Source organism: Salvia splendens, chromosome 13 (genome assembly GCF_004379255.2).
Source record: "Salvia splendens isolate huo1 chromosome 13, SspV2, whole genome shotgun sequence".
Classification (NCBI taxonomy): Eukaryota; Viridiplantae; Streptophyta; class Magnoliopsida; order Lamiales; family Lamiaceae; genus Salvia; species Salvia splendens.
The window spans coordinates 28,211,452-28,224,327 of NC_056044.1; the positions used below are offsets into that span (position 1 = coordinate 28,211,452).

At 37.6% G+C, this 12,876-nt stretch overlaps 2 protein-coding genes across 4 annotated transcripts; one reads left to right on the top strand and one right to left on the bottom strand.

Annotated features, from left to right (window-relative positions):
- Positions 1-8,153: 8,153 nt before the first annotated feature.
- Positions 8,154-11,136, top strand: LOC121762724 (agamous-like MADS-box protein AGL65). Of its 3 annotated transcripts, XM_042158695.1 has the most exons (13): positions 8,154-8,313; positions 8,514-8,573; positions 8,746-8,961; positions 9,220-9,279; positions 9,354-9,372; positions 9,465-9,529; positions 9,621-9,636; positions 9,737-9,798; positions 9,963-10,059; positions 10,194-10,241; positions 10,322-10,500; positions 10,588-10,918; positions 10,996-11,136. In XM_042158695.1, the coding sequence occupies exons 3-13, from the start codon at positions 8,777-8,779 to the stop codon at positions 11,017-11,019; spliced, it is 1,086 nt and encodes a 361-aa protein (XP_042014629.1). In that variant the 5' UTR covers positions 8,154-8,313; positions 8,514-8,573; positions 8,746-8,776; the 3' UTR covers positions 11,020-11,136. The 3 variants fall into 3 exon arrangements, with proteins under 3 accessions (XP_042014629.1, XP_042014628.1, XP_042014630.1); XM_042158694.1 differs by having other exon boundaries at positions 8,154-8,573; XM_042158696.1 differs by lacking the exon at positions 8,514-8,573 and having other exon boundaries at positions 8,154-8,350.
- Positions 11,137-11,273: 137 nt separating this feature from the next.
- On the bottom strand, positions 11,274-12,404 carry LOC121762725 (chlorophyll a-b binding protein P4, chloroplastic). Its single transcript, XM_042158697.1, has 3 exons — positions 12,186-12,404; positions 11,610-12,025; positions 11,274-11,531 (listed from the first exon to the last, which is right to left on the bottom strand). Exons 1-3 carry the CDS (start codon positions 12,374-12,376, stop codon positions 11,398-11,400), a joined length of 741 nt encoding a protein of 246 aa, XP_042014631.1. The 5' UTR covers positions 12,377-12,404; the 3' UTR covers positions 11,274-11,397.
- Between the last annotated feature and the right edge of the window lie 472 nt (positions 12,405-12,876).

Sequence of the window (12,876 nt, forward strand, 5' to 3'; positions counted from 1 at the left end):
GTCAGTTGCTCCACAGTCAAAAATCCAGTCCTTGTCTTTATGTAGTTTTTCGGAAGTACGACATGCAGTAAAGAGTGTTTCAAGTACAGAAAACCTATTTTTGCACTGAATTTTTGGGTTAATTTTAGAAAATGGACTATATATGGGTCTTTTTTCAACAATATGTGAGTAATGGGACTCATTGTCTAATTTCGGATTATCCAGGGACCTAGCGGAAAGGATATGGGGTGGCTGGCATATTTCCTAGAAACATGGGGTGTATTATGTGATAATGGCAAAGATATGGGTGTATTAAATGTAGAACCTGATTTTGAGGGATTAAATAGCAAACTCCCCCCTTTACCTCGGCAAACCCTAGCCGTTGCCACTCCTTCCCCTGTCTGCGCCGCCGACTCTCCTCCTCCCTCGGTTTCGCCGAGCCTGGCGGTGAGGGTACTGGGGCTACCCGCCGCGCAAGCGGCGCTGGAAGCCCGGTCACCTGCGGCTGGTATGACAACCCCTGTTCCTCCTCAGCGGTTGCCATTTCGTGAAGCTCTCTTCCGTTTCATCTCGTCCCACCACTTCGGGTACCCTACGAGGAGGAAGCACTGGTCTTTTGTGTGCTTTCTCCCCCCGCAATGGCTGCAGATCATTTTGTTCCGATCATCGTCTGTCCGTCGCTCTTCTCCTTGAAAGGGGGTATGCCCCGACCGTCCTCCGCTGCGTGAAGAAAGTCTCGTCCCGATTCCGCCGCTGGTTTGAGGTTCTCTTCCTTCGGCAACCTGGGGTTTGAGTACTCCGTCGTTTGTTGCTTCTCGCCGGACGGTCGCGTATGCGTCCCGGACTGAGGGCAGGGGTTCCCGCTTGAGGATTTCTCTCCGGGTTACTTCGTGTTCGTCGTTGAGAGCCATTAGGAACTGGAAGAGCCTGGTCTCTTGTCTCTCTCGGTTGTAGACCATGATATCCTCCGAGTCCTTCATCTGATTTGGCTTCTTTCTATCAATTGACATCCAAAGGCTTTGGAGTCTGTTCCACAGCTGTTCGAGGGTCAATTCGCCCTGTTTGATGTTGCTTGCTTTTCGGTGCAAGTCGTAGACTTGGAGTGAATCTCCTCCACTGCCGTATGTCATGGCTAGCCCCTCCCAGAGTTCTCGAGCAGTGAGGTATTGCGATACCTCATTCACGAGTTCAGGCTCCATGTTGTTGATGATCCACCCGAACACGCAGTGATCCAATTTTTGCCATGTCTCGTGGCCGGGATCTGTTTCTGCTGGTGGTTCTGAATCCTTCGAGATGTGGGAGGTTAAACCTTTTCCCCCAATTGCATGTTTGATGAGGTTCGCCCACAGTGGGTAGTTGTCTCCCGATAACTTGGTTGAAACGACTACCTCACCGAGGTTGTCTGCGTTTACCGTTGTCGGTCGTGGGGTGATTGGCGCGGTCTGGAGATGTCGGAGAAATTCTGCAAACTTCATTGCGATGTCATCCGAGAAGTTCACCATCGAACTCTTATTCTCGTTTTCTGATTCTGACATCGTTCTTTTTCTGATGATTGCAGGTTTTTGCCTCTTGCCGGGGGTTCGAGATTGGTATTTGGACGATGATGATGTTATATTCTGAGTCCCTATCGCTCATCCTGCTCTAGTACCATATTGAATTGGATAACCGAGAGGGAAGAAGCGTTAGACATGGTTGGGATTAATTTCTGTGTTATTTGATCGAATGGAGCAACTCTCTTAATATAGAGAGTTGCCCTAATTTACATATGGAAGGAGATTCCCTAATTATGGTAGTATCAATTACACGTATCAATTACATACTAATTCCATGATTTGTTCCCTAATTACATTTATTCTATTTCCATATTCTAACAATAAATGGTATTAGGCCTCACATTCCACTAACATTTTTCCACTCATATTTTATTATAAAACTAATATAAAAAAGTAGGACTCACATTCCACTATCTTTTTTCATCAACTTTCGGTGCCGAACTCAACTGGGACTACTAAAGTGGGACGGGGGGAGTATTTATGATATTAATTGGATTTGGGATATTATAAATTTATAATGTTGCTAGCATATTGAGATTCTGGTAAATTGCATTATGTCTTAATGTTACGACTTAAAGAGTAATTTCAACAAACATGTGGTCTTGAATCACGTGTGTATCGATTAGTGATGTCAATTTAGCCCGTAACCCGTGGGCTGACCCGAATAGCCCGCCAAATTTATAGGGTTAGGGCTAAAAATTTACAGCCCGATAAAATTACAGCCCGATTAGCCCACACCCGATTAGCCCGCAACCCGTTAGGGCCAGACCCGAAAACCCGATGGGCTGGCCCGGAAACCCGATAAAATTTATATTGTTCTATTTGTTTGACTCTAATTCGACACTTCATTGATTATTTTATAATACAGATTACTGAAAAAATAACTTTCCATTTTATATATTAAATATATAAATTATATATTAAGTTTTTATTAATATAATAATAGATTAATAGATAAATGAATTAGAAACTTCAAATTCACTAAAAAAATATATTTAAATTTCTAAACATGCTTTAAAATTTCTTGATGTTTATGTTTTATGTTGCATAAATCTCAAATATTAGTATTTGATCATGTTAATATTTGAGTTTACGCATATATCTCAAATTTATCATAATTAAATATTTTACATTTTATAAATATAACTAATTTTCACCATTATTTATTGGATTGATCACATGTTAATTTTATCGGTAGCAACCCGATTAACCCGATGGGCTAGCCCGAAACCCGAGCTTTTAGGGTTAGGGTTGAACTTTTATAACCAGAAAAAATAACAACCCGATTAGCCCGCACTCGATTGACCCGCAACCCGAATAGGGTTGGCCCGAAACCCGGTGGGCTGGCCCGATTGACATCCCTAGTATCGATTTTACTTAAATCATGTTAAAGTTTCATTGTGCTTTCTAAATTATTAGCATGTGGTTGTAATTGTCTAAATGGTAATATGGAAAAAAAAATCAAGTGCCAACAAATTAGACTTGAATTAAAAGTCCAAGTCAGATTTTGACACTTACATTAGAAAATACATGTAGTTTGGTTGATTTTCAATAAGTAACATTATATTTTTCATGATCAATTCATTATTTCGGAAGTAACATTATATTTTCGGGATCGATTCATTCTGTCCAATTTAATAATTATTTCATTGTGCTAGAAAAAATGTTTTAGCATCCTCCGGTTCATTCTTGATGATTCGACTAGATGGTAGGTACCAGGGATGAAGCCATATTGGGGCCTGGGGGCCACTGGGCCCCCAGCTATTGAAATTATTACTATATATGGAGTATACATTCCTAAGACATACAAGCATGTTGGTAGCCGAGTTGGTTTGATATTCCTCCTTTCCTTCCTGAAGTCAGTTGTTTGAATCCTGGAAACAACATGGTTTTTGTTCCTTTTTATTTTAGTAGTAGTATTTTATTTCCTCAAAACAGCTCATTTCAATTACTCTTGAATCTTAATATATACCATTTGTATAGACTTTTGAAAGCTTTATCACTTATTAAATATTAGACTTTATTTATAGTCTATTTTTTAATTTAGTACTTTATTTATAGTAGTTATTATTTATTCTGGCTACTTTTTTTAATACTTTAACTATAGTAATTAGTTATTATTCTAGTCTATTTTTTAAATTTTTTATGAATGATAAATGTAGTAATTATTTTAAAACATAAGTACATTGTTAGTCTACTTTTTAAATCACAAATATTTGGTTAATTTGAAACATAAATTGATCGAAAAACATGAAGAGCTCTACCGAAAGGATACTATAAGCTTCCGAATAATGAATATGTGTGAAAAATGATATTATATGATTTATTTGATGTTACGATTTATAATCGTTAATAAGAAATGTTATTAATAGTATATAAGATGCAAATACGGTCATTTTCACGACATTGTGCAATTTTGATGTCGGGATTGATTTTTTACTAAAGTTGTTGTATATATCTCTAGTTTCTATCACTTGTATTTATTTCATTACCATCTCCATCCCTCACTATTCCTTCCACTTATGTTGCAGTTGTTTACGTGGATATTAATGTCGATGTAAAAAATAGCTCACAATTATAAACAGTTTTTGGGCCCCCAGGTAAAAAATCTTGGCTTCGTCACTGGTCGGTACTGATATGAAATTTAGAAATGTATTTTGACTTCAAAGGTAATCCCTTCGTCCAAATAGATAGCATACTTGGATATGACATGAGATTTTAGGAAATCTTGTTTTGTTTATTAGGTGGGGAGAAAATAATATATTTATATTAATGTGAGAGAGAAATTTTTTCAAAAAGGAAATGCTATATTTTTTGTGTGACAAACTAAAAAGAAAAGTGTGACATTTATTATGAGACAAAGAAAATATAAAATAAATAAATAAGTTGTTTAATGGAGTACGTCTTTTCTTTTGTGCCTCATTATGTGACTTCAGCACGGATTTTAAAAAATAGTACTTCCTCCATTTCACCATAACGAAACATTTTTTTGCACTCATTTTTCTAAAACGAGTGCAAAAATGAAGCGCCTCGCTTATGGTGGAACAAAGGAAGTATTTCTCTCATCCCATAAGAGCATTTACTCTTCCCTTATTAGTATGTATCATAGTACTTTCTAATCTTAGAAATTCTTTTAGTTTGTACCACATTAACAATATTTTAATTATTTTTTTATTTTTCTTACTTTAGTAATTGTGTATTAAAATTTGTGCTCAACTAAAAGGGTATAATTAATCTTGTCAATTTTCCTAATCTTAGAAATTCTTTTAGTTTGTACCACATTAATAATATTTTAATTATTTTTTTTATTTTTCTTACTTTAGTAATTGTGTATTAAAATTTGTGCTCAACTAAAAGGGTATAATTAATCTTGTCAATTTTCAACCCATGTGTTGTCCATATAAATAATTTCATTGTGCTAGAAAATTGATTATTAAAAATGTTCTAATACCATCCCTTCCCTTTTTAACATTCTGACTAGATGGACAATACTTACATATGTGGAATTTTGAAAACATATTTTGATTTCAAAAGGATTATAAGATAAAAAAATGTTAAACAGGTCAATTCTTTAATATTCTTATAAAAAAATTAGTAAAATACAGCAATTAAACTAAACGACAGGTGCTTGACACAAGGGACACGTGTTCTTGACATTGAGCCAATGGGTGATGCAGCGCTGGTGATAATAGTGGCCGCAATCAAGTCTCACGATTTTGCGAATTTGCGCTACCAAATTCAAACTCTCTTGACAAATCACGCACACTCCATCATCATCATCATCATCATCATCTCTGTGATCACGCACCACTAATTTACTTCTGATGTGCTCCGCGATCATCCTCCTCCTCCTCTCCGACGTGTTTCCATTCTGAGGAAACCCTTGATTTCGATCATGACCGTTGGCGGCGGCGACGAATCGACGGCTTTGATCGCGTGGGACGAGGAAGATGGTCTCGTCTCCCTGCACCATCGAGCAGTCGTACCAATTAGGTGCCGCGGTGGAGGGGTGACGGCTCTGATTGGGCGGGATCACGAAGATCGTCTCGTCGCTCTGCAGCATCGACCGATCGTACCAAATCACGCGATTTCTGTAGGCACCCATCTTCTTGCACAAACGAAATTTTGGAATTCAGAGTAAGATTTCAGAGTAAGATTGGAGAGGTGTTAATTAGGCGTCTATTTATAGGTATAACTTTCCTTTTATAACGTTAAAGAATTTGCCTTTATTGTATATGAACTGCTCTTTCCTTGTATAACGTTTAACTTAAAAACATAAATTATACGATTTTCATTCTGTAAAAATGCAAACATAAATTCATCGTCACTATTATATAATCTATATATAACAGACCACAATTCTTTTTTAGCTGTGGAAAAGTAGTAAAAGTCTGAGTCAGACTACGAGTATCGTCTTCATTCAGCGCAATCTTAATATTTCAATCTTAATTTTTGTGGATGGATAAAAGAGTCAGAAGAAGAGCTACAAAACCCATCTCCCCGTTCTGTTGAAATATTATGATATTCGCTTCCTTTATCTTCGATGTTGCAAAAAATAGCAAAATTTATTATAGTAACTATATTGAAGGAAATGATGGGAAACAAAATTTGATATTTATAAGAAAACGCATAAGATTAATGAGTAGCGAATTTTGATTATAAATTATGTATTTGTGAAAAAATCGAAATTCGCATATCAATTTTACATCAGTCCATTTCTGAAGTTGGGCCCTTATTATAGTTTTGTCACCAATGGGGACAAAAGAGGAATAGTAGGCAACATACACGACAAAGTACAAATATAAATTTTATATAATTGTATTGGGTGCCTTCTTTCAAGAAAACACGCCCCTAATTATATTTTCAAAATTTAATACTCCACTTAACTGTTGGGGCTTTCTTAAAAAGAAAATCCCTCCAAAAAAATGGCGCATGGTGCTTATAAGCGACGAGCACACGGAATTCTTTAGTAAAAGGGAAAAGAAGAAGGGTTGGGGGTCGTGAAGAAGAAAGAAGGAAGGAAGATGGAATGTTTAATGAATTCCTTAATTATTGAAAATTATTAGAATTCCTTTATTAATGAAAATTGGTAGAATTCCTTAATAATGAATAATTTTACGTATAATAAATAGTTTTATAAGTGTTTTAATTAAGTAATTTCGTGTTATTATCTCTTCTCTCGTTGTTGATGTGAGAAATTTAACTCTTTCAACCACTCCGATTATGAGCTCAAGAAAGTGGGTACCTTTTCTACCTCTCATTCTACTTCTTCTATGTGTCTGGACCCTTGGCGCATACCCTTGGGTGATATTCGATTTCCAAGATAAAATAATACCAAAATACAATCTAGGATTGAGTTGTGAGATTATTTTAATCATATGGGGGTTAGCTATGACTAATTATCCCACGATTATCCATATAGGATTGAGTTGTGGGGTTGAATCTCATGAACCAAACATACTACAAATTTGATCCCGAATACAATCTTGCAAACCGAACACCTCATTGAAAGACTACTCGTATCATTGGCTATGATCGTTTATGCATTTGTGATTCCAAGAATTCTTGCGCATCATTAGTCGTGCCTATTTTCATATTAATCTCATTTGCATGCAGAGACGAAAGGGATCTCATGTTCTTTCTTTTTAATGGGATATGGATATACGACGCAGGATTTTAATATGTTGTACCCATGCTTACTTGGTCCCTAGCAGCGTCCCTTACCAACCAACAGAGCAAGCAAGCTTAGTTGAAATATGTTGTATACACACATATAATATAGTAAATGATCAAATTGCTTGGGGATCCCCATGCTATATATAAGGTAGGTCCGCCTCTGGATTCAATACATTTTTAGGCATTATTATCTTTATTGATTGGTAATGAGTTGTAATGAATGCGGCTAAATGAAGATGATTTTCTAATATTGAGAGGGATGGGTTCTACCTAATTAGTGACCTAATGGATCCTTGTCACTTGGGTTTAAGTGAACATTGGGAGGAGTAAGAATGATGTAATACCTTGATTGTCATTTAGGTCTATTCTATATGGTTTATTTATTTCATTTGATGTCATACAATTCGTGGGCATGGTTTCATTGCAATGTACAATTCAATGCGCCCGCCTGCCTTGCTACGTGAATTAACAAGGCAGACATAATTTTTTCTGTGGAATAACATATAATAAATAATGGACTCTAACAAAACATTATTACAAGTATGTCAAATGGTAGCAAGACCAGCTTGGTCTGACAAGAAAACTGTGGGAGTACACATCTTTGGATACGACTTCTATATCCCAGCTATTGGGTGGTTTTTAATAATGGGCCAGAGTATCATTTGCTGGGGAGCCCATCAAGAAAAGGCCAGTTATATTTGGGCTGATCGCACACCATTCTTTTCCCTAATGTGTATATGCATATATTAATATTATTTCTGTTGCATCTATATCTGACCCCCCAAAAAAAATAAAAACTAACCGAATGTGATAATAACAATAATAAACAATTGATTATAAAAAAATATTACCAGAAAATGGTTAAAATGTATAGGTATATGAAAATATAATAAAATATTTGGTTGATACGCCTATCTAGTGAACGTAGGTTCGGTTCTCCCGCGAGTTTTAACTGCCGAAATCATAGTACAACCTGTTGTCTTCTCCTCAATCCTTCTCCATAGCTCTCTCTCTCGTTGCATCTCTCCCTTAAAATCACTCCTTCTTCCCCTGTTTTCCCCTTTTTCATTTTCATGAACCATTGCAAATTATTCACATATATCAGGTCTTTTCATCCCCTGATTTGGATATCCCATTTTTAGGTCATTTCCCATTTGCATTATTCTGCATCTTTGCCAAAATAGGGTTTCAATCTTTCCATTAATATCCTCCTCCACTGTGACTGTCTCACACTTCTCTTTCTTTTATCCTTTTCTTATTAATTTGCCGATTCGTACGTTTGATCCCTTGTTTGTGGAAATACAGGATTATCGCTTGATTTTTTGTATCTGCAATTTGCACTTGTTCGTGCGATTTCTTATTAAGGTTGTTGTTTCTATATATTAGGAAAGATCGCTTTTTTATAATATATATATCTGAATCCAGCTTTAAATTTGACAATGTGTGATTTGATTCTTATAATGATGGAAATCATGTAGTAAAGCTAAGTATTCTACATATAGCATAAGGAATGATTGGTTACGTGAAAATGATAAAGGTGTATAGAAGTGTGGTTGTGAACTTGAAGGATGGGAAGGGTAAAGCTCAAGATACAGAGATTGGAGACTCTGAACAGCCGGCAGGTTACGTATGGAAAACGAAGGGCTGGAATCTTGAAAAAGGCCCAAGAAATTTCTGTTTTATGTGACATTCCCATTGTACTTATCATGTTTTCTCCATCTGGGAAGCCATCTATATTCTGCGGTCAACGAAGGTAGTTATTAAGCATCTTTGGTTTGGACTTTAATTAGGCTTATCATTTGTGATAATGGCTATTCTGTATGGTCTTTATGTTGATGGAAAGACTTACTTTTAGCATGTGTGTTTGTTGCTTTGCTGTCGATATAGACTCTGTAACATGTTTGACGTTGATTATAATTCCCATTTTGATGCTGAAGAATAAGCAGCAAAATATGACTGATTAACCTTTAGCATGGACTTTTGTGAATTTCATCTTCTTTTTTTGATTCAGCGACATTGATGAAATGATAGCAAAATATGCTCAACTTACACCAAAAGAAAGGGCAAAGAGGTACTAATAACTGTCATCTTTCAATGCTACAAGAACTCTACCTCTTTTAACTTTGTTTTCTGAATCTCAAGCAGGAGGTTGGAGAGTCTTGAAGTAAGTATAATGTGAACTATGTAAGCTTCAATTTCTATTGTTCTTCTTGAAAAGAAAGTGATGTAGTCCCTTTGGATATGTGATATGATAAGACTTTAAAAAGAAACTTCAAGAAGCTTGACCAAGATGTTGATATAGAGGAGTTTCTTGATGCAAGGTAAACTATTAACTCCTTGGACAATTTTAATTGCTTAAGCCCTATGCAATTTTTGATGATTTTTTCCATTTTCTGATTTTTCGTTTTGCAGTACTCCATCAATTGAGGTACTCTCACTAGCCATAATCGATCTAAAAGTCAAGCTTACTATAGTTTGACCTGACCCCCCAACCCCTGAAATGCCTAATATGTTCTTATACTTGATAGGAAATGCAAAACCGAGTCACGACTCTTCAAGCTCAACTTGCTGAAGTACATGAAAGAATAAGGTTAAATCTCATAACTTTTGGTCCATAGACTTATGCAATTTTGTACTTGATTGATTTTGTTGAAAATTGAAATTCAGTTTTGAGGTGTTAATCATGATCTGGTTACCAAGTTAGCTCTTCATTGAATTGCTTGTAGATATATGAAGTGTTCCATTTGTCTTCAGATGGTGGAGTAATCCCGACACTATTGAAGATATTGAACACCTAGATCAGATGGAAAATTCTCTCCGCGAATCGCTGAATAGGACCCACATAACCAAGGTAAATTTACAAGCCATTTCACTGATTTCATGCTCCATGAATTTAGTACAAGGTGTTATAGAGTCGAATATGTAGGCAAAACAGTCAGATCTTGATTGCATGATAAGTGTACTGATATAATTATCATTCAACAGGAAAAGATTTTTAAGGAACCGCTTATTCAGTTTGACTGCACAAGCCAGGTAACAACGCAATCCAGATTTCTCATTATTCACCCTGTTCTATTTATTTATTTCAATAGTTTTTGGCATGTAATATATAGGTGTGTGGAGACTTTGGTAGAGTTTATGAGCAAGAACTTCCCAAACCACAGTTTGCAAACAGCATGCAATTTCCCTTAGCTACAAGCAGTGATCAGGACTGTGTAAACCAGTCATGGCTTCCCGGTGGAGAGGGTCAGCATATGATGCTATCGGGCGAACCCCAGTTCCTGGGTAGTCGGTAAGTCTATCTTCAGCAGTTTCACATATGGATATATGTGACTTAATTTCAACTTGTATTCAAAAACTCATATTGTTCATCACCCAGAGATATGGAATGCTCGGATTACTTCCCCAATGTGATAGAACAGGATCTTGAAAATTCAAGAGAGATGAAAAATGAAAGAAGACTAGACTTGCTGTCCGTTGATGATTACTCTTATTCTGCTCACATGAAACCGCCTCTTGGCGATCAATATCCCTATAATTCGTTTGGAAATTTAAGTTTTCCTGACTTGATGGAACCCGGAAAAGATGTAAATTTTCAACTGAGTAGCTTGGGTTACCAGATAAACAGGAATTTTGACCTTCCACATAGTTTGGTTCCTAACGCTGGTCCGTGTGCCATTTCCATGCTAGACGATAACTCTTATCCTCCGGTGAGCATATCTCAGTTATGTGGTATGCCTATAATGAATTATCAAGTTCTAAGCAAACTACTTGTTATTTCTTGCAGCCTCCAGACTGCTCCAGCAATTGAAACGAAGTCTGGTTCGTACACAGCTTGCTCGAGTTTACTGGAGTTGAGACAATGCACGTAGCTAAGTTTGTTATAACCCTCTCGTGCAAGCAAAGAAGATTATTAACAAGTTGGTTCATGGAGCCAGGCCGTATTTTCGTTAGCCAATGGCTAGAGAATTGGTTTAGTTTGGTAGTAAAACAGACATAATATAGTGTTTGTTGGAAAGTTTTATCATCGACGAGTGAAAATACGAGATAAATGCAGCGTATCGATGATAAAAACTCCAGGTCCAAGTTGCTTCTCCCTGTACATTAATATTGTCTTACAAATACAGCTCAAATTTGAGACAAAATCCACTCAAATATAGTCATATATTACAGTACATTGATTTCAGTCTCAGCCCTGGAATGTCTGGATGATTGTGTTGTGCCATGGGTCGGAAAGGTGCTGCAGGAGGTTGTCGAAGGGCCCCTTTCCGGTGACGTTGTGTTGGATGATGAATCCCAAGAAGGCCAGCATCGCCAGTCTCCCTGCATACAAACACACGGATGAGACAATTGAAAAAATTTGAAACTTTTTGTGATTTAAATGACTATTATTATCCTTACCGTTGGCGATCTCCTTCTCCTTGGCCTCGAGAGTGGGGGTGAAGTTGAGGGGGTTGAAGATGCCGCCGGGGTAGCCGCATTCGCCCGCGGGCAAGCTGTATTGCTTGAAGATAGGATCTTGGTTGACACTCCCTGGGTTCTTGATGTCCTGCCACCTCCTGATCTCAACGTAGTGGAACAGGATGAACTCGATCACGAACAACGTGGACGACGAGGCGAAGTACTCTGCCTTTCCTGCGTCGTACCACTTGGGCACGTTCAAGATCCCGATAGACGTCAAGACCTCTGGCAGCAGCATTCCGGCTACCCCCAGCATTGCCCAACGCCCGTTCACGAGCTCCGCCTGGACGAACCACCTCAGGTTCTCGGGGTCCTCCGCCAGCCCCAACGGGTCGAACCCGTTGTCTCCGGCCAGACTGTTTAATTCATTATAATAAACATTATAAACAAATATAATTACAAAGATAGTGATAGAAAAGATAAGAAAAAAAAACATATGATAAGAACACAGTATATTTTAAGTTAGATAAGTTATCTGCCCTAGCAAACGGACCCGAAGTTTATAATAATTCGCACCTGCCGTCGAGATAGGCGGGGGACGGAAGCCCAGGTAGCCATTCACCTTTCTTGGCTTCCACTTTGAATGATTTGTAGCATGATGCCGACGGTTTAACCGACACTCCCCGGTTAAGTCTTCCCGACGAACCGCTCAGGAACCGGCTTGGCCGGAATACAGTGGCGGAGGCTTGTGTGGTCACGGCGGCCATTTCTGCTAGCTCAAATTATTAAAATTTTAGGGGGTTAGTGCCCATTTTGAATGGTGCAATTGTGGTTGCCGTTGGAGGTTGAGAGGTGGCCGTTGGATTAGTGGATTTTTGGGATCGGACGGCTGGTTTGGACACGGGAATCGGTGCTCTTATCTTTATGCCTAGTTGGCATATCCACAAATCTAATTCGTTGCTGCTGTTGGCTTGCTAAGATCATGTGGGCTCCACTTCTTTTCCACGTTGGCTATCTGATGCATATATTTTGGCTATGTGGAATCTCGATTTCCCAATAGATTCTCGACACTTGTATGTGTCGATGTTAATCTTTGATTTTCTGATGTAGAGACAGGGACACCGAGTTCAATTCAGTTTTTGCTTTCATGTTATATTTTCTTCTTTAGTTTATATTAATCTTGTAACATTTAAAGTTATTATAAGTATCTTTAATTTTATAAATTATACTCCTTCCGTGTCATGTAGGAATTTGGGAACTTGTCAAA